This window comes from Motacilla alba, unplaced genomic scaffold (genome assembly GCF_015832195.1).
Source record: "Motacilla alba alba isolate MOTALB_02 unplaced genomic scaffold, Motacilla_alba_V1.0_pri HiC_scaffold_35, whole genome shotgun sequence".
Taxonomy (NCBI): domain Eukaryota; kingdom Metazoa; phylum Chordata; class Aves; order Passeriformes; family Motacillidae; genus Motacilla; species Motacilla alba.
In genome coordinates, this window is record NW_024037447.1 from 996,104 (window position 1) to 1,023,419 (window position 27,316).

A 27,316-nucleotide genomic window follows, 5' to 3' on the forward strand; every position below is an offset into this window, starting at 1 on the left:
CCGGGCCCCGCCCCCTCTAAGCCCCGCCCCCTTTACCTTGGCGGGAAGGCCTTTAGCGCCCCCTGGTGGCTCGCCCGCAGCCCAGCAGGGCTCGGCTCCGCCCCCAGCAGCCGAAGCTCCGCCCCTTGCCGAAGCTCCGCCCACCTGCGGCTCTGCCCCGCCCCCAGGGAGGCCTCTGAGGGGGGAGAAAGGGGGGCAGGGACCCCAAAATTGGGGAAGGGGTCCCCAAAATGGGGGTTCAGGACCCCAAAAATGGGAGTGGGGTCCCCAAAATTGGGGTTTGGGGGGTCCTGGGACCCCAAAACTGGCGGAGGGGACCCCAAAATTGGGGTTTGGGGGGTCCTCGAACCCTAAAAATGGGGGTGGGGTACCCAAAATTGGGGAAGGGGACCCCAAAATTGGGGTTTGGGGGGTCCTGGAACCCTAACAATGGGGTTGGGGACCCCAAAATTGGGGAAGGGGTCCCCAAAATTGGGGTTTGGGGGTCCTGGGACCCCAAAAATGGGGGTGGGGACCCCAAAATTGGAGTTTGGGTGGTCCTGGAACCCTAAAAATGGGGGTGTGGACCCCAAAATTGGGGTTTGGGGGGTCCTGGGACCCCAAGAATGGTGTTTCGGGGGATAAGGGGATCCCAAAAATTGGGGTGCGGACCCCAGTATTGGGGTTTGGGGTGTCAGGGACCCCAAAATTGGGGTGGGGAGAGGGTGAGGGACCCTAAAACAGGGGGATACCCCTAAATCCGGGGGTAGGGAGTTAAAATTTGGGGCTTGGGGGGGTCAGGGACCCCAAATTTGGGGTGAATACCCCAAAACGGGCATTTGGGTGGACCTGGGACCCTTAAAAAAGTTAAAATGGAGGGAGACCCCAAAATTGGGGCTCTGGGGGCAGCAGGGACCACAAAGTTGGGGAAAGGAACCCCAAGTTTGGGGTCTGAGGGAGTTAAGGAGCCCAAGTTTGGGGTTTGGGGGGTCACGAGACCCTAAAGATGGGGGGGACCCCAAAAATTGGGGGTGAGGAGCCCCAGGAATGGGGATTTGGGATAGGAACGTTTGTGCGGGGACCGCGTTTCCGGCCGGACTCACCGAGGCGCTGCGCCGTTTCCTGCGCGTCAGCAATGGCGTCCCCCAGGTCCTGCAGCTCCTTCCGGAGGCGCGCCACCGCCGCGCTGATCGCCCCCTGGCGGCTCGGAGGACCGGCGGCGGCCTGCGCCGGAATTCGCCCCCAAATCCTCGCGAATTCACCCCAAAATTCACCCGAACCGCTCCGAGATCGTCCCCACCGCCCTCGCAATCCCCAAAACTCTCCAAGGCTCGGGAAAATCCCACAAAAATCCCAAAATGCCACAAAAATGAGGCTCGAAATTTGTGGGACGCCGCAGTTTTGGCGAGCTAAATTTTGGGAAATTCCCCCCAAATTTTGGTTAAATCCCCCCCAGATCTCCCCCCCCACTCCCCTTGAGGAACCTCCAAATTTGGAAAAAGATCCCAAAAAAACCCAGCATTGGCTGAGATCCCTCAAAACCCCCCTAAAGTTTGGGGACACCCCAAAATTACCCCAAAACTGGGGGAATGCCTCAGAATGTCTCCTAAAGCTGAGGGAAATCACCCCAAATTTTGGGTTCCCCACCCCAAACCCAACCCCTAAATTCTCTCCAAACCCCCCCCCCAGTTTTGGGGTCCCCCTCACCTCCAGCTCGTGCAGGTGCCCGTACCTGAACCCCGAGTTAAGGAACAGCTCTGGGATCCCCCAAACGTCTCCCCTTAAACTTAGGAGTGAACCCCCACATTCTGGCAACCCCCTCCGAATTTCTGGGGTCCTCCCCCAATTCTCGGAGTCCCCCCATAGATTTGGGAACCCCCCCAAATTTTGAGGTTCCCCCCCCCAATTTTAGATCCCAGGAGCTCCCAAATTTTTGGGAACTCCCCCAAATTTTTGGGGACCCCCCCAAAATTTCGGATACCAGCGCAGGTTTCCCCGGATCTTCTTCACGTTCCTGTGGGGGCGCCCCAAAAATTGTGTGAGGGGAGACCCGGAAAAGCGCGGGAAAAGCGCCGCGGGGCATGACGGGAGTTGTGGTTTGGGAGGGGGCACAAGGACGCTCTATGGGAGGCGCAGGGGATGACGGGAGTTGTAGGCTCGGCTGCAACACAGCGCTACGGGCGCGGGGGATGATGGGAGCTGTAGGCGCGGCCATAATGAAGGCTCATGGGGCGCGGGGGATGATGGGAGCTGTAGGCGCGGCTATAATGAAGGCTCATGGGGCGCGGGGGATGATGGGAGCTGTAGGCGCGGCCATAATGAAGGCTCATGGGGCGCGGGGGATGATGGGAGCTGTAGGCGCGGCCATAATGAAGGCTCATGGGGCGCGGGGGATGATGGGAGCTGTAGGCGCGGCCATAATGAAGGCTCATGGGGCGCGGGGGATGATGGGAGCTGTAGGCTCCGCTATAATGAAGGCTCATGGGGCGCGGGGGATGATGGGAGCTGTAGGCGCGGCCATAATGAAGGCTCATGGGGCGCAGGGGATGATGGGAGCTGTAGGCGCGGCCATAATGAAGGCTCATGGGGCGCTGGGGATGATGGGAGCTGTAGGCGCGGCCATAATGAAGGCTCATGGGGCGCTGGGGATGATGGGAGCTGTAGGCGCGGCCATAATGAAGGTTTATGGGGCGCAGGGGATGATGGGAGCTGTAGGCGCGGCCATAATGAAGGTTTATGGGGCGCGGGGGGTGTTGGGAGTTGTAGGCAGGGCTATAATAAGGCTGAACGGGGCGCGGGGGATCATGGGAGTTGCATGCACGCATGCAATGGGGCCCAATGGACGCCGCGGGGCATGATGGGAGCTGTAGTCCAAGAAAGAACTCCCCCCCCCCCTTACATTTTGGGGTTCCCGTTCAATTTTGGGGATTTTTTAGCCCCTAAGTTTTGGGGTCCCCCCCTCACCGGTGGTTCCGGACGTGGCGGGTGACGTAATCCCAAACGGGGGCTGTGGGGCCGGAGCAGAGCCTGCAGGGGAGGGAATTTGGGCACCCCCCAAAATTTGGGGGTGACCATAAAATTCACTGGGGTTGCCAAGAATTCACCCAGGACCCCAAAGCTCCCCGAAGGGGCCCCAAAACCCTCGAAGATCCCTCAGTGGGACCCCAAAATCCCCCCAGCACCCTCTAAAAGGACCCCAAAACTCCCTCAGGATCCCCCCGAGTCCCCTCAGGACTTCCAAAACCCCTCCAGACCCTCCCTATGCGACCCCAAAACCCCCAAACCCCCCCAACGCCCTTCAAAGGGACCTTAAAATGGCCCCAGGACCCTCTAAAGGGACACCAAAGTCCCCCCAGGACTCCCTAAACCCACCCACGACCCTTCAAAGGGACCCCAAAATCCCCCCGGCCCCCCCAAAACTCCCCCCGGACCCTCCAAAGGGACCCCAAACCCCCTCAGGCCGCCCCAAATTCCCGACCCCCCCCTCAGGGAGCGCTCAGGGGGTTCCCACCCCCGGCCCCCCGAAACCCCCCGGCCTCGCCCCGCCTCAGGGCGGCCCCGAGGGGGTCCCCGGGTGGTCCCGACCTGCGGAGCGCGGCCGGGGAGGGAGCGGCGGAGGGCGGCATCTCCATCTCCTCCCGGAGCCAGCGCCCCAGAGCCTCCGCCATCATGGCCGGGGGCTGTGAGGGGAAGGCAAAAAGCGCGGGAAAAGCGCCGCGGGGCAGCACGGGAGTTGTAGTGCGGGAGGGGCGGGGCCTGCAATGATGGACAATGGGAGGCGCGGGGCATGACGGGAGTTACAGGCGAATAACTGCGGCCCGTGGTGCGCGAAGGATGATGGGAGTTGTATGCCTGGCTACAGTGATTCTCTATGGGGCGCGGGGGGTGATGGGAGTTGTATGCCTGGCTACAGTGCTTCTCTATGGGGCGCGGGGGATGATGGGAGTTGTGTGCCTGGCTACAGTGATTCTCTATGGGGCGCGGGCGGTGATGGGAGTTGTGTGCCTGGCTCCAGTGATTCCCTATGGGGCGCCAAGGATGATGGGAGTTGTATGCCTGGCTACAGTGATTCTCTATGGGGCGCGGGGGGTGATGGGAGTTGTGTGCCTGGCTCCAGTGATTCTCTATGGGGCGCGGGGGGTGATGGGAGTTGTATGCCTGGCTACAGTGATTCTCTATGGGGCGCGGGGGATGATGGGAGTTGTATGCCTGGCTACAGTGATTCCCTATGGGGCGCGGGGGGTGATGGGAGTTGTGTGCCTGGCTACAGTGTTTCTCTACGGGGCGCGGGGGGTGATGGGAGTTGTATGCGTGCTCGTAATGGCGCTCAACGGGCGTCGCCAGGCATGATGGGAGTTGTAGTCCAGGAGGTTGGTCGAACAGAAAAGTTGGGGGTCTGGGGGCACTTAGGGCGTCCGAATGGCCACTTACGGGTCAGAGGAGCCATTTAAGGGATCCTGAAAAGGCACTTGAGGGGAACTTAGGGGTCAGAGGGCACAGGGGGTGACTTGGGGAGCGGCGGTCCTGGCTCAGCTGGGCCTCTGTGGGGCGCGGGGGATGACGGGAGCTGTAGTCTCGGCGCAGCACGGGAATTGTAGGCGCAGACGTGGAGGCTGTGTGGGGCGGGGGGGGGGTGGGGGGAGGTTTCCGGGAACACTGAGGAGTCCCTGTGGGCACTTGGGGGTCCCGAGTGGGCACTGAGGGCCACTTACCTTGGGCGGCAGCTGGGGGGGTCCGGGGGGGAAAATTTATGGGCATTTATGGGTCTGGGGGGGACGTTTAGGCGTCGATTGGAGGCGTGCACGGCCGTGGTTTCGGGCCAGACGGGAGTCGTAGGCCCGGCTTCAAAGAGTCACCCTAGGGCCCCGAGGCATGACGGGAATTGTAGTTGAGCCATTAATGTGTTGGCATGGGGCCGCAGGGCACGACGGGAGTTGTAGGCCCCGCTCCAATGGCTGCCTTTGCTGCCGCGAGGCATGACGGGAGCTGCAGTCCAGCCTCTCATAGCCGCCTATGGGGCCGCGGGGCGTGACGGGAATTGTAGTTTACAAAAAGACAAAATGGCGCCGTCTCACGGTACCGCCTTTAAGGCCGCTGATTGGTTGGCAGCTTTGATTGGCAGCCGGTTCGACCAATGGGAGGCGGCGCTGGCGGAAGGCGGGAAGCGGCGGCGCCTGAGGGCGGCGGTGAGGGGGGGCGCGGATTTTGGGGAGATTTGAGGCGATTTTGGGGCATTTTTGGGGGTTCTTGGGGGATTTGGGGATCCCTCACGAGCCCCCCACCCCTGGCAGGCCCCAGAGACGCGTCCGGAGCCGGGATGGCCGCCAAGGTGAAGGTGGAGAAGCCAGGTGAGCTCGGCCGGGACCCCAAAAACCCCCAAAAAACCCCAAAATTCCCCAAAATTCCCCAAAAATCCCACTCGGGACACCCCTAAATGCCTCAAATCCCCTCCGGAATCGCCCCAATCCCAAAAGATTTTCCTGTTACTCCCAAATCCCCGCCAGGACACCACAAATTTCCCCCCCAAAATTGCCAAAAAATTCCCCAAATTTCCCCCCAAATCCCCCAAGATTCCCCCTCAGACTCCCCCAGATCCCCCAAATTCCCCCCAGTTCCCAAATTTTCCCCCCCAAATTTCTCTAAAACCCCTCCCGGCACCCTCAAAACCCCCAAATCCCTGGAGCTGAACCCCGAAATTCCCCAAAATTCGGAATTCTCCAGAGCAGGGCCCCCAAAACCTCAAAAATCCCCAAAAATTCCCCCAAAATGCCCCCAATCCCCCTGAAACTCCCCAAACTCCCCCCCAAACCCCCCCAAATCCCCCCAAAATCCCCCCAAATCCCCCAAAATTCCCCCAAACCCCCCCAAAATTCCTCTTCCAATCCCCAGCCTTCCCTGCAACTGCCTCAAATCCCCCCAAAATCCCCCCAAAATCCCCCCAAATGCTCCCCAAACCTCCCCAAATCCCCAAAAATGCCCCCAAATCCCCCTAAATCCACCCAAAATCCACTCAAGATCCCCCCAAATGCCCCCAAATCCCCCCAAAGTCCCCCCAAACCTCCCCAAATCCCCCAAAATGCCCCAAATCCCCCAAATCCACCCAAAATCCACTCAAAATTCCCCCAAATCCCCCCAAAATTTCCCCTTCCAATCCCCAAACCTTCCCTGCAAGTGCCCCAAAGCCCCCAAATCCCCCCAAAATCCCCCCAAATCCTCAAACCTCCCCGAAATCCCCCCAAACCCCCCCCAAAATCGCCATTTCAGTCCCCAAACCTTCCCTGCAACTGCCCCAATCCCCCAAAATCCCCCCAAATCCCCCCGAAGATTCCCATTTCAATCTCCAACTTTCCCTGGAACTGCCCCAAAGCCCCTCAAAATCCCCTCAAAATCCCCCAAACGCCCCCAAATCCCCCAAAATTCCCATTCCAATCCCCAAACCTTCCCTGCAACTGCCCCAAAGCCCCCAAAATCCCCAAAAATGCCCCCAAAATCCCCCCAAACTCCCTCAAAATCCTCCCCAAACCCCTGAAATCTCCGTTTCAGTCCCCAAACCTTCCCTGCAACTGCCCCAAACCCCCATAAAATTCCTCAAATGCCCCCAAAATCCACCCAAACGCCCCCCAAAATCCCCCCAAACGCCCCCGAAATCCCCCCCAACCCCCCGAAATGCCCCGAATGCCCCATCCCGATGGTGCCGTGCGTGTCCCAGAGCTGTCCCCCGGGGCGGCGCGGCGCCGGCTGGAGGCCGCGCTGGAGCAGCTGCTGCGCGCCGGGACACGGTCGGCTGCCGGGATTAGGGGGTTTGGGGGGATTTTGGGGAGGTTTGGGTGGGGTTTGGAGGGATTTCGGGGCATTTTGGGAGGATTTGGGGGGGGTTTGGGGGCATTTTGGGAGGATTTGGGGGAGTTTGGGGGGAATTTGGGGGCATTTTGGGAGGATTTGGGGGAGTTTGGGGGGAATTTGGGGAATTTGGGGGCATTTTGGGAGGATTTTGGGGAGATTTGAGGGGATTTTGGGAAGATTTGGGGGGATTTGAGGGGATTTTGGGAAGATTTGGGGGCATTTGAGGGGATTTTGGGGGGATTTTGGGGGGATTTGGGGGATTTTGGGGGGAATTTGGGGGCATTTTGGGAAGATTTTGGGGAGATTTGAGGGGGTTTTGGGAAGATTTGGGGGGATTTGAGGGGATTTTGGGAAGATTTGGGGGCATTTGAGGGGATTTTGGGGAGATTTGAGGGGGTTTGGGGAAGATTTGGGGGGATTTGAGGGGATTTTGGGAAGATTTGGGGGCATTTGAGGGGATTTTGGGGGGATTTTGTGGGGATTTGGGGGATTTTGGGGGGATTTGAGGGGATTTTGGGAGGACTTGGGGGCATTTGAGGGGATTTTGGGGGGATTTTGGGGCATTTTGGGGGAGTTTGGGTGGGGTTTGGGGGGGTTTCGGGGCATTTTGGGAGGATTTTGGGGGGGTTTGGGGGCATTTTGGGAGGATTTGGGGGAGTTTGGGGGGAATTTGGGGGCATTTTGAGAGGATTTTGGGGAGATTTGAGGGGATTTTGGGAAGATTTGAGGGGATTTTGGGAAGATTTGGGGGCATTTGAGGGGATTTTGGGGGGATTTGAGGGGATTTTGGGGGATTTGAGGGGATTTTGGGGGGATTTGAGGGGATTTTGGGAAGATTTGGGGGCATTTGAGGGGATTTTGGGGGGATTTTGTGGGGATTTGGGGGATTTTGGGGAGATTTGAGGGGATTTTGGGAGGACTTGGGGGCATTTGAGGGGATTTTGGGGGGATTTTGTGGGGATTTGGGGGATTTGGGGGGGGATTGAGGGGATTTTGGGGGGATTGAGGGGATTTTGGGGGGACTTGAGGGGATTTTGGGGGGACTTGAGGGGATTTTGGGAGGACTTGGGGGCATTTGGGGGGGATTTTGGGGCATTTTGGGGGAGTTTGGGGGGGATTTGGGGGGGTTTCGGGGCATTTTGGGAGGATTTGGGGGGGTTGGGGGGATTTTGGGAAGATTTGTGGGGATTTGAGGGGATTTTGGGAAGATTTGGGGCATTTGAGGGGATTTTGGGGGGATTTTGTGGGGATTTGAGGGGATTTGAGGGGATTTTGGGAGGACTTGGGGGCATTTGAGGGGATTTTGGGGGGATTTGGGGGATTTGGGGGGGGTTGAGGGGATTTTGGGTGGATTTTAGGGGATTTTGGGAGGACTTGGGGGCATTTGAGGGGATTTTGGGGGGATTTTGTGGGGGTTTGGGGATTTGGGGGGATTTTGGGAAGATTTGGGGGGATTTGGAGGGATTTTGGAGAGGTTTGGGTGAGGTTTGGGAGGATTTGGGGGCATTTTGGGAGGGTTTGGGGGAGTTTGGGGCGTTTTGGGAGGATTTGGGGGGATTTTGTGGAGGTTTGGGTGGGGTTTGGGAGGATTTGGGGGCATTTTGGGAGGATTTGGGCAGTTTTGAGGAGATTTTGTGGGGGTTTGGGGGGATTTTGGGGGGATTTGGGGGGATTTGGGGACATTTTGGGAGGATTTTGGGGGGATTAGAGGGGATTTTGGGGGGATTTGGAGGGATTTTGGGGAGGTTTGGGTGGGGTTTGGAGGGATTTTGGGGGATTTTGTCGAGGTTTGAGGGGGTTTGGGAGGATTTGGGATTTTGGGAGGATTTTGGGGGGGTTTGGGGAGATTTGGGGGCGTTTTGGGAGGATTTGGGGGGGTTTTGGGAGGATTTTGGGGTGATTTGAGGGGATTTTGGGAAGATTTGGGGGGATTTGGAGGGATTTTGGGGAGGTTTGGGGGGATTTTGGGGTGATTTGAGGGGATTTTGGGAAGATTTGGGGGGATTTGGAGGGATTTTGGGGAGGTTTCGGGGGATTTGGGGGGATTTGAGGGGATTTTGGCAGGATTGGGGGGGTTTTGGGAGGATTTTGGGAGATTTGGGGGACATACGGGGGCATTGGGGAGGATTTGAGGGGATTTGGGGGCATTTTGGGGGGATTTGAGGGGATTTTGGGAAGATTTGGGGGGATTTGGAGGGATTTTGTGGGGGTTTGGGGGCATTTGGGAGGATTTTGGGGGGATTTGAGGGGATTTTGGGGGGGTTTTGGGAGGATTTTGGGGGGATTTGAGGGGAATTTGGGGATTTTGGGAGGATTTTGGGGGGATTTTGGGGCATTTTTGGGGAGTTTGGGCGGGGTTTGGGGGATTTTGGGGGGATTTGGGAGGATTTTGGGGGGATTTGAGGGGATTTGGGGAGGATTTGGGGGGATTTTGCAGGGATTTGGGGGATTTTGGGGGGGATTTGGGGGAGTTGCAGGGAAAGTTTTGGGATTGGAATGGGAATTTTGGGGAATTTGGGGAGATTTTGGGGGGTTTGGGGCAGCTGCAGGGAAGGTTTGGGGATTGGAATGGGGATTTTGGGGGGGACTGTGGGAGGTTTGGGAGGATTTTGGGGGGTTTGGGTGCATTTTGGGGGATTTAGGGGCATTTTAGGGGAGTTTGGGAAGATTTTGGGGGGATTTAGGGGAGGATTTGGGGAGATTTTGGGGGTATTTTGGGGGAGTTTGGGGGGATTGGGGGGGATTTGGGGGCTGTGGGGCCGTTGCAGGGAAGGTTTGGGGATTGGAATGGGAATCTCGGGGGGATTTGGGATTTTGGGGTTCCAGTCCCGGGGCATTCCCAGCTTTGCCCCCCCCCAGATTTTGGGGTTCCAGTCCCAGGGGGCCCCAGATTTTGGGGTTTCACTCCCAGGGGGTTCCGGATTTCGGGGTTCTGGATTTTGGGGTTCCCAGCTTTTAGCCCCCCTGGATTTTGGGGTTCCAGCTTTGGGATTCCAGTCCCGGGGGGGGTCCCAGCTTTGGGGTTCTGGATTTTGGGGTTCTGGTCTCGGGGGGTTCTGGGTTTTGGGGTTCTGGATTTTGGGGTTCTGGTCTCGGGGGGTTCTGGGTTTTGGGGTTCCGGGTTTTGGGGTTCCAGTCTCGGGGGGAGTCCAGCTTTGGGGTTCCGGATTTTGGGGTTCCGGTCTCGGGGGGTTCTGGGTTTTGGGGTTCCGATTTTGGGGTTCCGGTCTCAGGGGGTTCTGGGTTTTGGGGTTCTGGGTTTTGGGGTTCTGGTCTCGGGGGGTTCTGGGTTTTGGGGTTCCGGGTTTTGGGGTTCCGGTCTCGGGGGGTTCTGGGTTTTGGGGTTCCGGGTTTTGGGGTTCTGGTCTCGGGGGTTTTGGGGTTCTGGATTTTGGGGTTCTGGATTTTGGGGTTCCGGGTTTTGGGGTTCTGGTCTCGGGGGGTTCCCAGCTTTGGGCCCCCCCGAATGTTGGGGTTCCCTCAGGGAGCCGCTGGAGGAGGAGCCCGGGAAGGGCCCCGGGGAGCCCCCGGCCAAGTAAGAGCACCCCAAAACCGGGATGGGGAAAGGGGAGGGAAACCCCAAAAATTGGGGCTTGGGGAGGGAAAATCCCAAAAACCAGGAACTCTGGGGGGAAAAATGGGATTTTGGGAGGAAAACACCCAAAAATTGGGGACTTTGGGGAGGGAAAACCCCCAAAATTTGGGAACTTTGGGGGGAAAAAATGGGATTTTGGGAGGGAAAATCCCCAAAAATTGGGGACTTTGGGGAGGGAAAACCCCCAAAATTTGGGAACTTTGGGGGGAAAATTGGGATTTTGGGAGGGAAAATCCCCAGAAATTGGGGTGTTGGGAGGGAAAACCCCCAAAATTTGGGAACTTTGGGGGAAAAATTGGGATTTTGGGAGGGAAAATCCCCAGAAATTGGGGTGTTGGGAGGGAAATCTCCTGAAATTTGGGGTTTGAGGAGGGAAAACCCCCAAAATTTGGGAACTTTGGGGGGGAAATGGGATTTTGGGAGGGAAAATTCCCCAAATTTGGGGTTCGGGGAGGGAAAATCCCCAAAAATTGGGGCTTGGGGAGGGAAATCACCTAAAAATTGGGAACTTTGGGGGGAAAAAATGGGATTTTGGGAGGGAAAATCTCCAAAAATTGGGGTTTGGGGAGGGAAATCACCTGAAATTTGGGGTTTGGGGAGGGAAAACCCCCAAAATTTGGGAACTTTGGGGGGGAAATGGGATTTTGGGAGGGAAAATTCCCCAAATTTGGGGTTCGGGGAGGGAAAACCCCCAAAAATTGGGGTTCGGGGAGGGACAGCCCCCAAAATTGGGGAACTTTTGGGGGAAAAATGGGATTTTGGGAGGGAAAATTCCCTGAAATTTGGGATCTTTTGGTTAAAAAATGGAATTTTGGGTGGGAAAATCCCAAAAAATGGGGGATTTTGGGAAAAAGCTTGGGATTTTTGGGAGGGAAAATCCCCAGAAATTGGGGTTTGGGAGGGGAAGTTACCAAAAATTTGGGTTGGGGAAAATAATTGGGATTTTGGGAAGAAAAATGCCCAAAATTTTGGATTTTTGGAAAAAAAAAAGGGATTTTGGGAGGGGAAATCGTCCAAATTTGGGGGTTTCAGGCGGGAAATACCCAAAAATTGAAGATTTTGGGTAGAAAATGGAATTTTGGGAGGGAAAATGCCCAAAATTGTGGGATTTTGGGAAAAAAAATGGGATTCTGGGAGGGAGAGTAGCCAAAAATTTGGGATTTTGAGCAAAATTTGGGATTTTGAGCAAAATTTGGGATTTTGAGAGGGGAAAACCCCAAAAATTTGGGATTCTAGGACCCCAAAATGTTGGATTTTGGGCAAAATCTGGGATTTTGGGAAGGGGGAACCCCAAAAATTTGGGATTTGGGGAGGGAAAACCCCCAGAAATTCGGGATTGGGGGCAAAATTTGGGATTCTGGGATGAAAATTCCCAAAAAATTTGGGATTTCGGGAGGGGGGGGACCCCAAAACTTGGGATTTGGGGAAGGAAAAAGCCCAAAAAATTCAGGATTTGGGGCAAAATTTGGGATTCCAGGAGGAAAATTCCCAAAAATTTGGGGTTTTGGGAAGGGAAATTCCCTAAAATTGGGAGTTTTGGGGCAAAATTTGGGATTTGGGGTGGGGAAATCCTCCAAAATTTGGGATTTCGGGAGGGAAATTGGAAAAATTTGGGATTTTGGGAGGGGAAACCCCAAAAATGTGGGATTTTGGGATGGGGGATCTTGAAATTCCCCTCCTGGATCCCAAAATTCCCAAATTTCCGGCAGGGAGGCCTCGCCCAGCGCCCCCGGGAAGAGGTGAGAGACAAAAATCCCCCAAATTCCCCAAAATTCCCAAAAGTTCCCCCAAATCTGCCCCAAAAATCCCCCTCGGAATCCCCCAAATCCCCCAAAATCCCCAAATTAAAAAAAAAAAAAGCCCCAAATTCTCCAAAAGCTCCCCCAAAAATTCCAAAATTCCCTAAAATCTCCCCCAAAAAAATCTCTCCCCAATTCCCAAAATTCCCCCAAATTCCCCAAATTTCTCCAGAATTCCCCAAATTCCCAAAAATCTTCCCCAGTTTTGCTCAAGGTCCTCCCAAATTCCCAAAAATTCCCCGTATCCATCCCCAAATTCCCCCAAATTCCCCCCAAAATCCAAAAAAGTTCCCAAAAATTCCCAAAAATCCATCAAATCTCCCCCGAAGTTCCCAAATTTTCCCTAAAAATTCCCAAATTTTCCCTAAATTTCCCCCCAAATTCCCCCAAATTCCCCGAAATTCCCCCCAAAATCCAAAAAAGTTTCCAAAAATTCCCAAAAAATCCCAAAATTCATCAAATCCGCCCCGAAATTCCCAAATTTTCCCTAAAAAATCCCCCAAAATTCCCAAAATTGGCCCAAAATTCCCCAAATTTCCCCCAAGTCCCCAAATCTCCCCAAATTCCTGAAAAAATCCAAAAAAGTTCCCCAAAGTTCCTTTAAAATTCCCCAAAATTCATCAAATCCTCCTCGAAATTCCCGAATTTCCCCTAAAAAATTCCCCAAATTCCCCAAATTCCCCCAAATCCCCTCAAACCTCATCCCAAATTCCCAGAATTTCCCCAAAAATTCCCAAATTCTCCCCCAAACCCCTCCTGAATTCCCAAAAATGCCTAAAAAAATCCCCCAAATTGCCCCAAAATTCCCTCAAATTCTCCCCAAATTCCCGAAAACCCCAAAAAAGTTCCCAAAAAATTCCCAAAAATTCATCAAATCCCCCCAAAATTCCCAAATTTCCCTAAAAAATTCCCCCAAAATTCCCCAAATTTCCCCCAAAATTCCCCAAATTCCCCCAAATTCCCCCAAAAATCCAAGAAAGTTCCCCAAAATTCCCAAAAAAATCCCAAAAATTCATCAAATCCCCCCCGAAATTCCCAAATTTTCCCTAAAAAATCCCCCAAAATTCCCCAAATCTCCCCAAATTCCCCCAAAAATCCAAGAAAGTTCCCCAAAATTCCCAAAAAATCCCAAAAATTCATCAAATCCCCCCCAAAATTCCCGAATTTCCCTAAAAAATTCCCCCAAAATTCCCCAAATTCCCCCAAATTTCCCCCAAAATTCCCCAAATCTCCCCAAATTCCCCCAAAAATCCAAGAAAGTTCCCCAAAATTCCCAAAAAATCCCAAAAATTCATCAAACCCCCCCCGAAATTCCCAAATTTTCCCTAAAAAATCCCCCAAAATTCCCCAAATCTGCCCCGAAATTCCCCCAAATTCCCGAAAGAATCCAAAAAAGTTCCCAAAAATTCCCAAAAATTCATCAAATCCCCCCCGAAATTCCCAAGTTACCCCTAAAAAGTCCCCCAAAATTCCCCCAAATTCCCCAAAATTCCCCAAATTCCCAAAAATCTTCCCCAGTTTTGCCTGAGGTCCTCCCAAATTCCCAAAAAATTCCCCAAAAATCCCCAAATCTGCCCCTAAATTCCCAAATTTTCCCTAAAAAATCCCCCAAAATTCCCTAAATTTCCCCAAAATTCCCCAAATCCACCCCCAAATTCCCAAAAAAATCCAAAAAAGTTCCCAAAATTCCCAAAAATTCATCAAATCCTGCCCAAAATTCCCAAATTTCCCCAAAATTCCCCAAATCCACCCCCAAATTCCCCCAAATTCCCAAAAAATCCAAAAAAAGTTCCCCAAAATTCCTTTAAAATTCCCCAAAATTCATCAAATCCCCCCAAAATTCCCAAATTTCCCCTAAAAAATTCCCAAAATTCCCAAAATTCCCCAAAAAACCCCAAATCCACCCTGAAATTCCCCCAAATTCCCGAAAGAATCCAAAAAAGTTCCCAAAAATTCCCAAAATTCATCAAATCCCCCTCGAAATTCCCAAATTTTCCCTTAAAAACCCCCAAAATTCCCCCAAACTCCCCCAAATTCCCAAAAAATCCCCCAAATTCCCAAAAATCATTGCCCGTTTTGCCCGAGGTCTTCCCAAATTCCCAAAAAATTCCCAAATCCGCCCCAAAATTCCCCAAAATCTCCAAAAAAGTTCCCTGAAATTCCAAAAAAAATCCCCAAATTCCCAAATTTTCCCTAAAAAATTCCCAATTTTTCCCCAAAGTCCCCGAAATTCCCCCAAAATTCCCCCAAATTCCCAAAAATCTTTGCCCGTTTTGCCCGAGGTTCTCCCAAATTCCCAAAAAATTCCCCCAAAATCCCCAAATCCACCCCCAAATTCCCGAAAAAATCCAAAAAAGTTCCCAAAATTCCCAAAATTCATCAAATCCCCCCCAAAATTCCCGAATTTCCCTAAAAAATCCCCCTAAATTCCCAAAATTCACCAATTTCCCCCAAAATTCCCCAAATCTCCCCAAATTCCCCCAAAAATCCAAGAAAGTTCCCCAAAATTCCCAAAAAATCCCCAAAATTCATCAAATCCCCCCCGAAATTCCCAAATTTTCCCTAAAAAATCCCCCAAAATTCCCCAAATCTGCCCCGAAATTCCCCCAAATTCCCGAAAGAATCCAAAAAAAGTCCCCCAAAATTCCCCAAAATTCCCCAAATTCCCAAAAATCTTCCCCAGTTTTGCCCGAGGTCCTCCCAAATTCCCAAAAAATTCCCCAAAAATCCCCAAATCTGCCCCAAATTCCCAAATTTTCCCTAAAAAATCCCCCAAAATTCCCCAAATCCACCCCCAAATTCCCAAAAAAATCCAAAAAAGTTCCCAAAATTCCCAAAAATTCATCAAATCCTGCCCAAAATTCCCAAATTTCCCCAAAATTCCCCAAATCCACCCCCAAATTCCCCCAAATTCCCAAAAAATCCAAAAAAAGTTCCCCAAAATTCCTTTAAAATTCCCCAAAATTCATCAAATCCCCCCCAAATTCCCAAATTTCCCCTAAAAAATTCCCAAAATTCCCCAAAAAACCCCAAATCCACCCTGAAATTCCCCCAAATTCCCGAAAGAATCCAAAAAAGTTCCCAAAAATTCCCAAAATTCATCAAATCCCCCTCGAAATTCCCAAATTTTCCCTTAAAAACCCCCAAAATTCCCCCAAACTCCCCCAAATTCCCAAAAAATCCCCCAAATTCCCAAAAATCTTCCCCCCTTTTGCCCGAGGTCTTCCCAAATTCCCAAAAAATTCCCAAATCCGCCCCAAAATTCCCCAAAATCTCCAAAAAAGTTCCCTGAAATTCCAAAAAAAATCCCAAAATTCCCAAATTTTCCCAAAAAAATTCCCAAAATTCCCCCAAAGTCCCCGAAATTCCCCCAAAATTCCCCCAAATTCCCAAAAATCTTTGCCCGTTTTGCCCGAGGTTCTCCCAAATTCCCAAAAAATTCCCCCAAAATCCCCAAATCCACCCCCAAATTCCCGAAAAAAATCCAAAAAAGTTCCCAAAATTCCCAAAATTCATCAAATCCCCCCCAAAATTCCCGAATTTCCCTAAAAAATCCCCCTAAATTCCCAAAATTCACCAATTTCCCCCCAAAATTCCCAAATTTTCCCTAAAAATTCCCCAAATTCCCCCCAAAATTCCCAAATTTTCCCCAAATTTTCCCCAAACTCCCCCTAAATTCCCCCCAAAATTCCCCAATTTTTTCCCGCTCCCTTCCCGGCCCCTCCCCCCCCCGGAATTCCGGGTTTTCCCGGGTTTTTCCCGGGTTTTTCCCGGGATTTCCCGGGATTTTCCGGAACGTTCCGCCCCCCCCCAGGCCGCCCGGGCGCTTCCCGCAGCAGAGGAGGAAGAAGAGGAGGGAGGGGGGGGAGGGGCCCGAGACCCCCCCCCAGAGACAGAGTGAGAGAAGCTTCCGGAAAAACGGGAATGCTGGGCGAAAATCCAGGAATTCTGAGCCAAAATCTGGGAATTTCCAGCCAAAATCCAGGAATTCTGAGCCAAAATCTGGGAATTTCCAGCCAAAATTGGGAATTCTGAGCCAAAATCTGGGAATTCTGAGCCAAAAATTGGGAATTCTGAGCCGAAATCTGGGAATTTCCAGCCAAAATTGGGAATTCTGAGCCAAAAATTGGGAATTCTGAGCTGAAATCTGGGAATTTCCAGCCAAAATTGGGAATTCTGAGCCAAAAATTGGGAATTTGCACCCAAAAATTGGGAATTTGGAGCCAAAATTGGGAATTCTGAGCTGAAATCTGGGAATTTCCAGCCAAAAATTGGGAATTCTGAGCTAAAAACCGGGAATGCCGGGCCAAAAACTGGGAATTTCCACCCAAAATTGGGAATTGTGACTCCAAAAATTGGGGATTTGGAGCCAAAACTGGAAATTCTGAGCAAAAAATTGGGAATTTCCAGCCAAAATTGGGAATTCTGAGCTAAGAAATGGGAATGCTGGGCCAAAAACTGGGAATGCTGAGACAAAACCTGGGAATTTCCACCCAAAATTGGGAATTCGGAGCCAAAAATTGGGAATTCTGAGCAAAAACCGGGAATGCTGAGCCAAAAATGGGGAGTTGGGAGCCAAAAATTGGGAATTTCCATCCAAAACCAGGAATGCTGAGACAAAACCTGGGAATTTCCACCCAAAACTGGGAATTCTGAGCTAAAAACTGGGAATGCTGAGCCAAAAATTGGGAATTTCCATCCAAAAATTGGGAATTCTGAGCCAAAATTGGGAATGCTGAGCTAAAAACCGGGAATGCCGGGGCAAAAACTGGGAATTTCCACCCAAAATTGGGAATTGTGACTCCAAAAATTGGGGATTTGGAGCCAAAACTGGGAATTCTGAGCCAAAAATTGGGAATTCTGAGCCAAAAACTGGGAATTTCCGCCAAAAATTGGAATTCTGAGCCAAAATTTGGGAATTTCCAGCCAAAATTGGGAATTCTGAGACAAAAATTGGGAATTTGCACCCAAAAATTGGGAATTTGGAGCCAAAATTGGGAATTCTGAGCTGAAATCTGGGAATTTCCAGCCAAAAATTGGGAATTTCCAGCCAAAATTGAGAATTCTGAGCTAAAAAATGGGAATGCTGGGCCAAAAACTGGGAATGCTGAGACAAAACCTGGGAATTTCCACCCAAAATTGGGAATTCGGAGCCAAAAATTGGGAATTCTGAGCAAAAACCGGGAATGCTGAGCCAAAAATGGGGAATTGGGAGCCAAAAATTGGGAATTTCCATCCAAAACCAGGAACGCTGAGACAAAACCCGGGAATTTCCACCCAAAACTGGGAATTCTGAGCTAAAAACTGGGAATGCTGAGCCAAAAATTGGGAATTTCCATCCAAAAATTGGGAATTCTGAGCCAAAATTGGGAATGCTGAGCCAAAAACCGGGAATGCTGGGGCAAAAACTGGGAATTTCCACCCAAAATTGGGAATTGTGACTCCAAAAATTGGGGATTTGGAGCCAAAACTGGGAATTCTGAGCCAAAAATTGGGAATTCTGAGCCAAAAACTGGGAATTTCCGCCAAAAATTGGAATTCTGAGCCAAAATTTGGGAATTTCCAGCCAAAATTGGGAATTTGGAGCCAAAATTGGGAATGCTGAGCTAAAAACCGGGAATGCTGAGCCCAAAGTGGGAATTTCCACCCAAAATTTGGAATTCTGAGCCAAAATCTGGGAACTCCTGCCAAAAATATGGAATTCTGAGCTAAAAACTGGGAATGCTGGGCCAAAACCCGGGAATTTCAACCCAAAACTGGGAATTCTGAGCCAAAAACTGGGAAATCAGAGCTGAAAATGGGAGTTGTGACCCCAAAGTTGGGAATTTCCACCCCAAAATTGGGAATGCTGAGCTGAAATCTGGCAATTCCCAACCAGAATTTGGGACTTTCCAACTGAAATTAGGGAATTCTGAGCCCAAAACTGGGAATTTCCACCCAAAACCTGGGAATTGTGACCCAAAAGTTGGGAATTCCAAGCACCACAATGGCTGATTTTGGGCCGATTTTGGCTGATTTTGGGCCGATTTTGGCTGATTTTGGACTGATTTGGGTCATTTTGGGGCGATTTTGGGTTTTGGGCTGATTTTGGCTGATTTGGGCCAATTTTGGGCTGATTTTGGGTGATATTGGCTGATTTGGGCCAATTTTGGGCTGATTTTGGCTGATTTTGGGTGACTGTGGGGTGATTTGGGGCTGATTTGGGCCAATCTTGGGGTGATTTGGGGCCAATTTTGGCTGATTTTGGGCTGACCTTAAGCTGATTTGGGTCAGTTTTGGGCTGATTTTGGGTGATTTTGGGTTATGGGTGATTTTGGCTGCTTTGGGTCAATTTCAGGCTGATTTTCGGGCAATTTTGGGCTGATTTGGGCCGATTTTGGGTGATATTGGCTGATTTTGGGGTGATTTTGGCTGATTTTAGGGTGATATTGGCTGATTTTGGGCTGATTTGGGCCAATTTGGGGCTGGTTTTGGGTGATTTTGGCTGTGTTTGGGTGATTTTGGGCTGATTTGGGCCAATTTTGGGGTGTTTTGGGTGATTTGGGGTGATTTTGGCTGATGTGGGTCGATTTTGGGCAATTTTGGTCCCATTTTGGGCTGATTTGGACTGATTTTCAGTGAGTTTTGCTGATTTGGACTGATTTTGGGCTGGTTTTGGGTTGAATTTTCCCGTTTTTGGGTCATTTTTCCCAGACTCGTTCGTGATCCGGCTGTTTGACCGCAGCGTGGAGCTGGCCGGGCTGGGTTTGGGTTGATTTTGGGTTGAATTTTCCCGTTTTTGGCTGTTTTCTCCCCAGACTCCTTCGTGATCCGGCTGTTTGACCGCAGCGTGGAGCTGGCCGGGCTGGGTTTGGGTTGATTTTGGGTTAATTTGGGGCCATTTTTCCCAGATTCCTTCGTGATCCGGCTGTTTGACCGCAGCGTGGAGCTGGCCGGGCTGGGTTTGGGCTGGGTTTGGGGTGAATTTGTCTGATTTTGGGTCATTTTCCCCAGACTCGTTCGTGATCCGGCTCTTTGACCGCAGCGTGGAGCTGGCCGGGCTGGGTTTGGGCTGGGTTTGGGGTGATTTTGGGTTAATTTGGGGACATTTTTCCCAGATTCATTCGTGATCCGGCTGTTTGACCGCAGCGTGGAGCTGGCCGGGCTGGGTTTGGGCTGGGTTTGGGGTGATTTTGGGTTAATTTGGGGACATTTTTCCCAGACTCGTTCGTGATCCGGCTGTTTGACCGCAGCGTGGAGCTGGCCGGGCTGGGTTTGGGCTGGGTTTGGGGTGAATTTGGGTTAATTTGGGGTCATTTTTCCCAGATTCCTTCGTGATCCGGCTCTTTGACCGCAGCGTGGAGCTGGCTGGGCTGGGTTTGGGTGGTTTTGGGTTGATTTTGGGTTGATTTTGGGTCATTTTTCCCAGACTCGTTCGTGATCCGGCTGTTTGACCGCAGCGTGGAGCTGGCCGGGCTGGGTTTGGGTTGATTTTGGGTTGAATTTTCCCGTTTTTGGCTGTTTTCTCCCCAGACTCGTTTGTGATCCGGCTGTTTGACCGCAGCGTGGAGCTGGCCGGGCTGGGTTTGGGGTGAATTTGGGTTAATTTGGGGTCATTTTTCCCAGATTCCTTCGTGATCCGGCTGTTTGACCGCAGCGTGGAGCTGGCGCAGTTCCCCGCCGGGACCCCCCTGTACCCCGTGTGCCGCGCCTGGATCGGACACGGCCCCGCCCCCGGCCCCGCCCCCGGCCCCGCCCCCGGCCCCGCCCCCGAGCAGGCGAGCGCCCCCTACTGGGAGGGACTGGGATGGGATGGAACTGGGATGGACTGGGATGGACTGGGGGGGATTGGGATGGACTGGGATATACTGGGATGGACTGGGATGGACTGGGGGGGATTGGGATGGACTGGGATATACTGGGAGAGACTGGGATGGACTGGGATGGACTGGGATGGAACTGGGAGGGACTGGGATGGACTGGGAGGGACTGGGATGGACTGGGATGGACTGGGGGGCACTGGGTTATACTGGGATGTACTGGGAGGGACTGGGGGGCACTGGGTTATACTGGGATGTACTGGGAGGGACTGGGATGGGCTGGGGGGCACTGGGATGGGCTGGGGGGCACTGGGTTATACTGGGATGGACTGGGATGGACTGGGGGGCACTGGGTTATACTGGGATGTACTGGGGTGGACTGGGAGGGGCTGGGGGTAGAACATCTTGGGCGTTTGGGGTCGAAAAATGGGGATTTTAGGGGGAAAAATGGGGATTTGGGGAGTGGAAATGGGACTGGGATGGACTGGGAGGGACTGGGAGGGACTGGGATGGATTGGGGGGGACTGGGTTATACTGGGACATACTGGAAGAGACTGGGAGGGCCTGGGAGGGAACTGGGTTATACTGGGAGAGACTGGTAGAGAGACTGGGTTATACTGGGATGGACTGGGGGGGACTGGGAGAGACTGGGATTGGACTGGGTTATACTGGGGGGGACTGGGAGAGACTGGGACGGGCTGGGATGGACTGGGCTATACTGGTTTATACTGGGTTATACTGGGTTATACTGGGAGGGACTGGGAGGGACTGGGAGAGACTGGGTTATAGTGGGAGGGACTGGGTTATACTGGTTTATACTGGCAGGGAGTGATTTATACTGGGAGGGATTGTGTTATACTGGGAGGGGACTGGGTTATACTGGGTTATACTGGTTTATACTGGTTTATACTGGGAGGGCCTGGGAGCCAAACCCCTGCGGGTTTAGGGTGAAAAGCGGCCATTTTAGGGGCAAAACCGGGGATTTTGGGGAAAAATGGGAATTTCCATACTGGTCTCTAACTGGTCCATACTGGTCCATACCGGTTTATACTGGTCCATACTGGTTTATATTGCTGCGTTCTGGTATCTAACTGGTCCGTACTGGTTCATACTGGTCCATACTGGTCTGTATTGATCTCTGACTGGTCTGTACTGGTTTATACTGGTCTCTAACTGGTCCATACTGGTTTATACTGGTCTGTACTGGTTTGTACTGGTCTCTAACTGGTCCATACTGGTCTGTATTGATCTCTAACTGGTCTGTACTGGTTTATACTGGTCTCTAACTGGTCCGTACTGGTTTATACTGGTCTCTAACTGGTCCACACTGGTTGCAGGCCCCCCCCGCGGCCGAGGACGTGCTGGCCCTGCCCCCGCCCGGCCCCGCCCTGGCCCCGCGCGTCCCCTCCCCCCTGGGCCCCGACGAGGGAGCGGCGCCGCCCGACCAGGTGGGACCGGCCCCAAAATACCCCAAAATCACCCTAAAATCAACCCCAAAATCAGCCCCAAAATCACCCAAAATCACCCTAAAATCAACCCCAAATCAGCCCCAAAATCACCCAAAATCAGCTCAAAATCACCCTAAAATCAGCCCAAAATCAGCACAAAATCAACCCTAAAACCGGCCAAGGGCTCCCCAAAATCACCCCAAAATCACCCCAAAATGAGCCCAAAAATCAACCCCAAAATCACCCCAAAATCAGCCCCAAAATCAACCCCCAAATCACCCCAAAACCAGCCCAAAATCAGCCCCAAAATCGGCCCAAAATCAGCCCAAAATCAGCCCCCAATCAGCCCAAAGTCAGCCCAAAATCAGCCCCAAAATCACCCAAATCACCCCAAAATGAGCCCCAAAATCACCCAAAATCAGCCCCAAAATCAGCCCAAAATCAGCCCCAAATCACCCAAAATCAACCCCAAAATCAGCCCATAATCAGCCCCAAATCACCCAAAATCAGCCCAAAATCAGCCCATAATCAGCCCCAAATCACCCAAAATCAGCCCATAATCAGCCCCAAAATCAGCCCAAATTCAGCCCAAAATCAGCCCCAAAATCACCCAAATCACCCCAAAATCAGCCCATAATCAGCCCCAAAATCAGCCCATAATCACCCCAAAATCAGCCCCAAATCACCCAAAATCAGCCCAAAATCAGCCCCAAATCAGCCAAAATCAGCCCATAATCAGCCCCAAAATCAACCCAAGTTCAGCCCAAAATCAGTCCCAAAATTCACCTTGAATTCACCCCAAAACCAGCCACAGGCTCCCCAAAAATTGACCCGAAAATCACCCCAGAACCGGCCAAGGGCTCCCCAAAATCACCCCAGATCAGCTCCAAATTTACCCCAAAATCACCCCAAAATCAGCCTCAAAATGCACCCTAAAATGCACCCCAAAAGCAACCCCAAAATCAACCCCAAAATCAGCCTCAAATTCACCCCAAAATCAGCCCAAATCACCCCAAATTTCACCCGGAATCCGCCCCAAAATCTCCCAATTTTCTCCCCAAAATATTCCCGAAATTCGCCAGAAGCATCCCAAGAATCTTCCTAAAAATACCCCTAAAATCCGTCTAAAAATATCCCAAAAATCCCTTAAAAATATGCCAAAATCTCCTAAAAGTATCCCAAAAATGCCCTAAAAATATCCCCAAAAATGCCCTAAAAATATCCCAAAAATGCCCTAAAAATATCCCAAAAATCCCCTAAAAATATCCCAAAAATCCCCTTAAAATATCCCAAAAATCCCCAAAATCATCCCAAAAATCCCTCAAAAATATCCAAAAAATCCCCTTAAAATATCCCAAAAATCCCTCAAAAATATCCAAAAAATCCCCTTAAAATATCCCAAAAATCCCCCGAAAATATCCCAAAAATCCCCTAAAAATATCCCAAAAATCCCCCGAAAATATCCCAAAAATCCCCTAAAAAATCCCCCAAATCCCCCGAAAATATCCCAAAAATCCCCCAAAAATATCCCAAAAATCCCCTAAAAAATCCCCCAAATCCCTCAAAAATATCCCAAAAATCCCTTAAAAATATCCCAAAAATCCCCTAAAAATATCCCAAAAATCCCCCAAAAAATATCCCCAAAATCCCCTAAAATATCCCAAAAATTCCCTAAAAATACCCAAAAATCCCCTAAAAACATCCAAAAAATCCCTTAAAATGTTCCAAAAAATCCCTTAAAAATGTCCCAAAAATCCCCTAAAAATATCCCAAAAATCCCATAAAAATATCCCAAAAATCCCCTGAAAATATCCCAAAAATCCCCTAAAAATACCCCAAAAATGCCTTAAAATATCCCAAAAATCCCCTAAAAATATCCCAAAAATTCCCTAAAAATACCCAAAAATCCCCTAAAAACATCCAAAAAATCCCTTAAAAATATCCCAAAAAATCCCTTAAAAATGTCCCAAAAATCCCCAAAAAATATCCCAAAAATCCCCTAAAAATCCCCCAAATCCCCCAAAAATATCCCAAAAATCCCCCCAAAATATCCCAAAACCCCCCTAAAAATATCCCAAAAATCCCCTGAAAATATCCCAAAAATCCCCCAAAAAATATCCCCAGAATCCCCTAAAGATATCCCAAAAATCCCATAAAAATATCCCAAAAATCCCCAGAAAATATCCCAAACATCCCCTAAAAATATCCCAAAAATCCCCTAAAAAATCCCCCAAAATCCCCCAAAAATATCCCAAAAATCCCTAAAAACCCCAAGGCCCAGGCCCCGCCCCCAGCCCGTTGCCCCACCCACTCGATGATGTAATCGGAGCTGGCCCCGCCCCCAGGTGCTGGACCCCGCCCCCTCGATTACGTCACTGATCTACAAGAACATGGACCGCTGGAAACGCGTCCGGCAGCGGTGAGGGCGGAGCGGGACCGGGAGACTGGGGATACTGGGAGAGACTGGGGGGACTGGGAGGGACTGGGGATACTGGGGATACTGGGGGGACTGGGGGGACTGGGATGTACTGGGGGGACTGGGGGGACTGGGGGGACTGGGAGGGACTGGGGGGGACTGGGGGGGACTCGGGGGACTGGGAGAGACTGGGGGGACTGGGATGGACTGGGGAAAATGGGGGGACTGGGGGGGACTGGGGGGACTGGGAGAGACTGGGGATACTGGGATGGACTGGGAGGGACTGGGGAGACTGGGGGGACTGGGAGGGACTGGGAGGGACTGGGGGATACTGGGGGGACTGGGGGGACTGGGAGGACTGGGGATACTGGGAGAGACTGGGGGGACTGGGATGGACTGGGAGGGACTGGGGGGGACTGGGATATACTGGGGTATACTGGGAGGGACTGGGAGGGACTGGGAGGGACTGGGAGAGACTGGGGGGACTGGGAGGGACTGGGAGGGACTGGGAGAGACTGGGGAGACTGGGGGGACTGGGAGGGACTGGGGGGAGTGGGTTATACAGGGATATACTGGAGGGACTGGGATATACTGGAGGGACTGGGGTATACTGGGAGAGACTGGGGGGACTGGGGAGACTGGGGGGACTGGGATATACTGGGAGGACTGGGATATACTGGGATGGACTGGGAGAGGCTGGGGGAACTGGGGAGACTGTGTTATACTGGGAGGGACTGGGGGAACTGAGCTATACTGGGAGGGACTGGGAGGGGCCTGGGGGGACTGGGATGGTGTCAGTGGCTTGTCGTCATCTGTACTGGTCCGTACTGGTTTATACTGGCCCATACTGGTCTCTGACTGGTCCATACTGGTCTCTAACTGGTCTGTACTGGCCTGAACTGGTTTATACTGGTCCATGCTGGTCCGTACTAGTCCCTAACTGGTCTCTAACTGGTCTCTAACTGGTCCGTACTGGTCCGTGCTGGTCCATACTGGTCTCTGACTGGTCCCTGCTGGTTTATACTGCTAACTGGTCCATACTGCTTCATACTGGTCCATGTTGGTTTATACTGGTCCATACTGGTTCCTGACTGGTCCATACTGGTCCCTGACTGGTCCCTGCTGGTTTATACTGCTCTCTAACTGGTCCATACTGCTTCATACTGGTCCATGTTGGTTTATACTGGTCCATACTGGTCCATACTGGTCCCTGACTGGTCCATACTGGTCCCTGACTGGTCCGTGCTGGTCCATACTGGTCCATACTGGTTTATACTGGTCTCTAACTGGTCCATACTGGTCCCTGACTGGTCCATGCTGGTTTATACTGGTCTCTAACTGGTTTATACTGGTCTCTAACTGGTCCATACTGGTCTCTGACTGGTCCATACTGGTCACTAACTGGTCCGTACTGGTTTATACTGGTCCGTACTGGTCTCTGACTGGTCCGTACTGGTTTATACTGGTCCGTACTGGTCTCTGACTGGTCCGTACTGGTTTATACTGGTCTCTAACTGGTCCGTACTGGTCTCTGACTGGTCCATACTGGTTTATACTGGTCTCTAACTGGTCTGTACTGGTCCGTACTGGGCAGGTGGCGGGAGGCGGCGCAGCGGCAGCAGCAGCGCTACGGGCCCAGCCTGCGCCTGCTGCGCATCATCTACGAGCGACAGTGAGGCCACGCCCACCGGACACGCCCACATCGACCACACCCACCTCAACCCTACCCATATTAGCCACACCCACCCTGACCTCAGCCACGCCCACCCGGGCCACGCCTATCCCAAGCATGCCCTCCTGCCACACCCTCCCTGGCCCCTCCCATGTGGCCACGCCCACCCTGACCTCAACCACGCCCACCCTGACCCCTCCCACATTGGCCACGCCCACCCTGACCCCTCCCCAATAAAAGCTCCGTTCTTCCCATATTTGGGTGTGGGCGTGGTCAGTGCCTTTATTTGCGAAAGGGGGCGGGGCTTCCATGGGGTGGGGGTGACGTCATCGCTCCTGGGGAAAGAAAGAAGGGGAGGGGTTTGATGAGCTGAGGCCACGCCCCGTTTGGAGATAGCCACACCCACTTCAGCATCTTTACCTTCCTGCTCAGAAGGCCCCGCCCCTTCCTGCCTTACCATTGGCTGGGCTTGGCCACGCCCCTGTTTCACCATTGGTTGCTCTAATCCCCGCCCCCATGTAGGGAAGCCCCACCCACAACCTCTCCCATTGGTCGCTCTGAGCCCCACCCTCACCTCAGGGCTTTCTCATTGGCTGGGGGAGGCCCCACCCCTTCAGGCCTCTCCCATTGGCTGGGTGAAGCCCCGCCCCTTCTCCACTCCCATTGGCTCATCCAGCCCCACCCCCTCAGACCTCTCCCATTGGTCGCTTTAAGCCCCGCCCCAACACTTTCCCATCTGCTCTTGGCTGGTTTAGGCCACGCCCCCAATTTCGTGCATTCTCATTGGATGTTTCAAGCCCCACCTACTCTGATTTCCTATTAGTTTCAAGAAGCCCCGCCCCCAAATGCACTTATGGCCCACCTCCCCTTTCCCATTGGTCGCTCCAAGCCACGTCCCCACCTCCAGCCTCTCCCATTGGCTGCGCAGTCCCACCCCCGATTTTGCCCCTCCCATTGGCCACTTTAGGCCCCGCCCCCTCCCATTGAAGCCCCGCCCCGTCCTCCCCCATTGGCCGTTCCAAGCCCCGCCCTCAGTGTCAGCCTCTCCTATTGGCCGAAGAAAGCCCCACCCCAAAGAAGGCCCGAGCCCCGCCCCCGTCCTCCCCCATTGGCCCGGCCCGGCCCCGCCCTCACCTGGCCGCGCCGCCATTGGCCGCCGCCGGGGCTCAGGGCTCTCCCATTGGCTGGGTGAAGCTGAGGGCGTCGCCCAGGGCTCCCCATTGGCCGCGGCGGCTCTGGAACAGCCCCACCCACACGCCCAGGCCCAGCCCCCAGAGCCCCGCCCCCAGCGCCGAGCGCAGCACGTCTGGGACGGGGGGACGGAGAAAAACAGACAAAAACGGAGAAAAACGGAGAAAAACAGAGAAAAACAGACAAAAACAGAGAAAAACGGACAAAAACAGAGAAAATCACCCCAAAATCAGACAAAATCACCCCAAAATCAACCAAAATCAGACAAAATCAGACAAAATCACCCCAAAATCAGACAAAAATCACCCCAAAATCAACCAAAATCACACAAAATCAGACAAAATCACCCCAAAATCAGACAAAATCACCCCAAAATCAACCAAAATCACACAAAATCAGACAAAATCACCCCAAAATCAGACAAAATCACACAAAATCAGACAAAATCACCCCAAAATCAGACAAAATCACCCCAAAATCAGACAAAATCACCCAAAATCACCAAAGTCACACAAAATCAGAGAAAATCACCCCAAAATCACCCAAAATCACACAAAATCAGACAAAATCACCC

General features: G+C 52.1%; 2 protein-coding genes across 2 annotated transcripts in view; one reads left to right on the top strand and one right to left on the bottom strand.

The window, feature by feature from the left end:
• HAUS5 (HAUS augmin like complex subunit 5) overlaps positions 1 to 4,894 on the bottom strand; it is an 11,080-nt gene extending 6,186 nt beyond the window's left edge. Inside the window, exons 1-7 of the mRNA XM_038126501.1 lie at positions 4,692 to 4,894; positions 3,565 to 3,735; positions 2,944 to 3,006; positions 1,961 to 1,993; positions 1,687 to 1,711; positions 1,083 to 1,203; positions 37 to 175 (exon numbers count right to left, since the gene is read on the bottom strand). Coding sequence (XP_037982429.1) covers positions 37 to 175; positions 1,083 to 1,203; positions 1,687 to 1,711; positions 1,961 to 1,993; positions 2,944 to 3,006; positions 3,565 to 3,650 — 467 coding nt within the window. The 5' untranslated portion in view covers positions 3,651 to 3,735; positions 4,692 to 4,894. The remainder of the gene's footprint in view (positions 1 to 36; positions 176 to 1,082; positions 1,204 to 1,686; positions 1,712 to 1,960; positions 1,994 to 2,943; positions 3,007 to 3,564; positions 3,736 to 4,691) is intronic.
• A 229-nt stretch (positions 4,895 to 5,123) lies between these two features.
• On the top strand, positions 5,124 to 25,624 carry LIN37 (lin-37 DREAM MuvB core complex component). Its single transcript, XM_038126584.1, has 10 exons — positions 5,124 to 5,165; positions 5,271 to 5,327; positions 6,689 to 6,758; positions 10,307 to 10,357; positions 12,127 to 12,156; positions 16,031 to 16,113; positions 19,822 to 19,973; positions 21,353 to 21,463; positions 23,809 to 23,882; positions 25,474 to 25,624. The coding sequence occupies exons 2-10, from the start codon at positions 5,297 to 5,299 to the stop codon at positions 25,553 to 25,555; spliced, it is 684 nt and encodes a 227-aa protein (XP_037982512.1). The 5' UTR covers positions 5,124 to 5,165; positions 5,271 to 5,296; the 3' UTR covers positions 25,556 to 25,624.
• Positions 25,625 to 27,316: the final 1,692 nt, after the last annotated feature.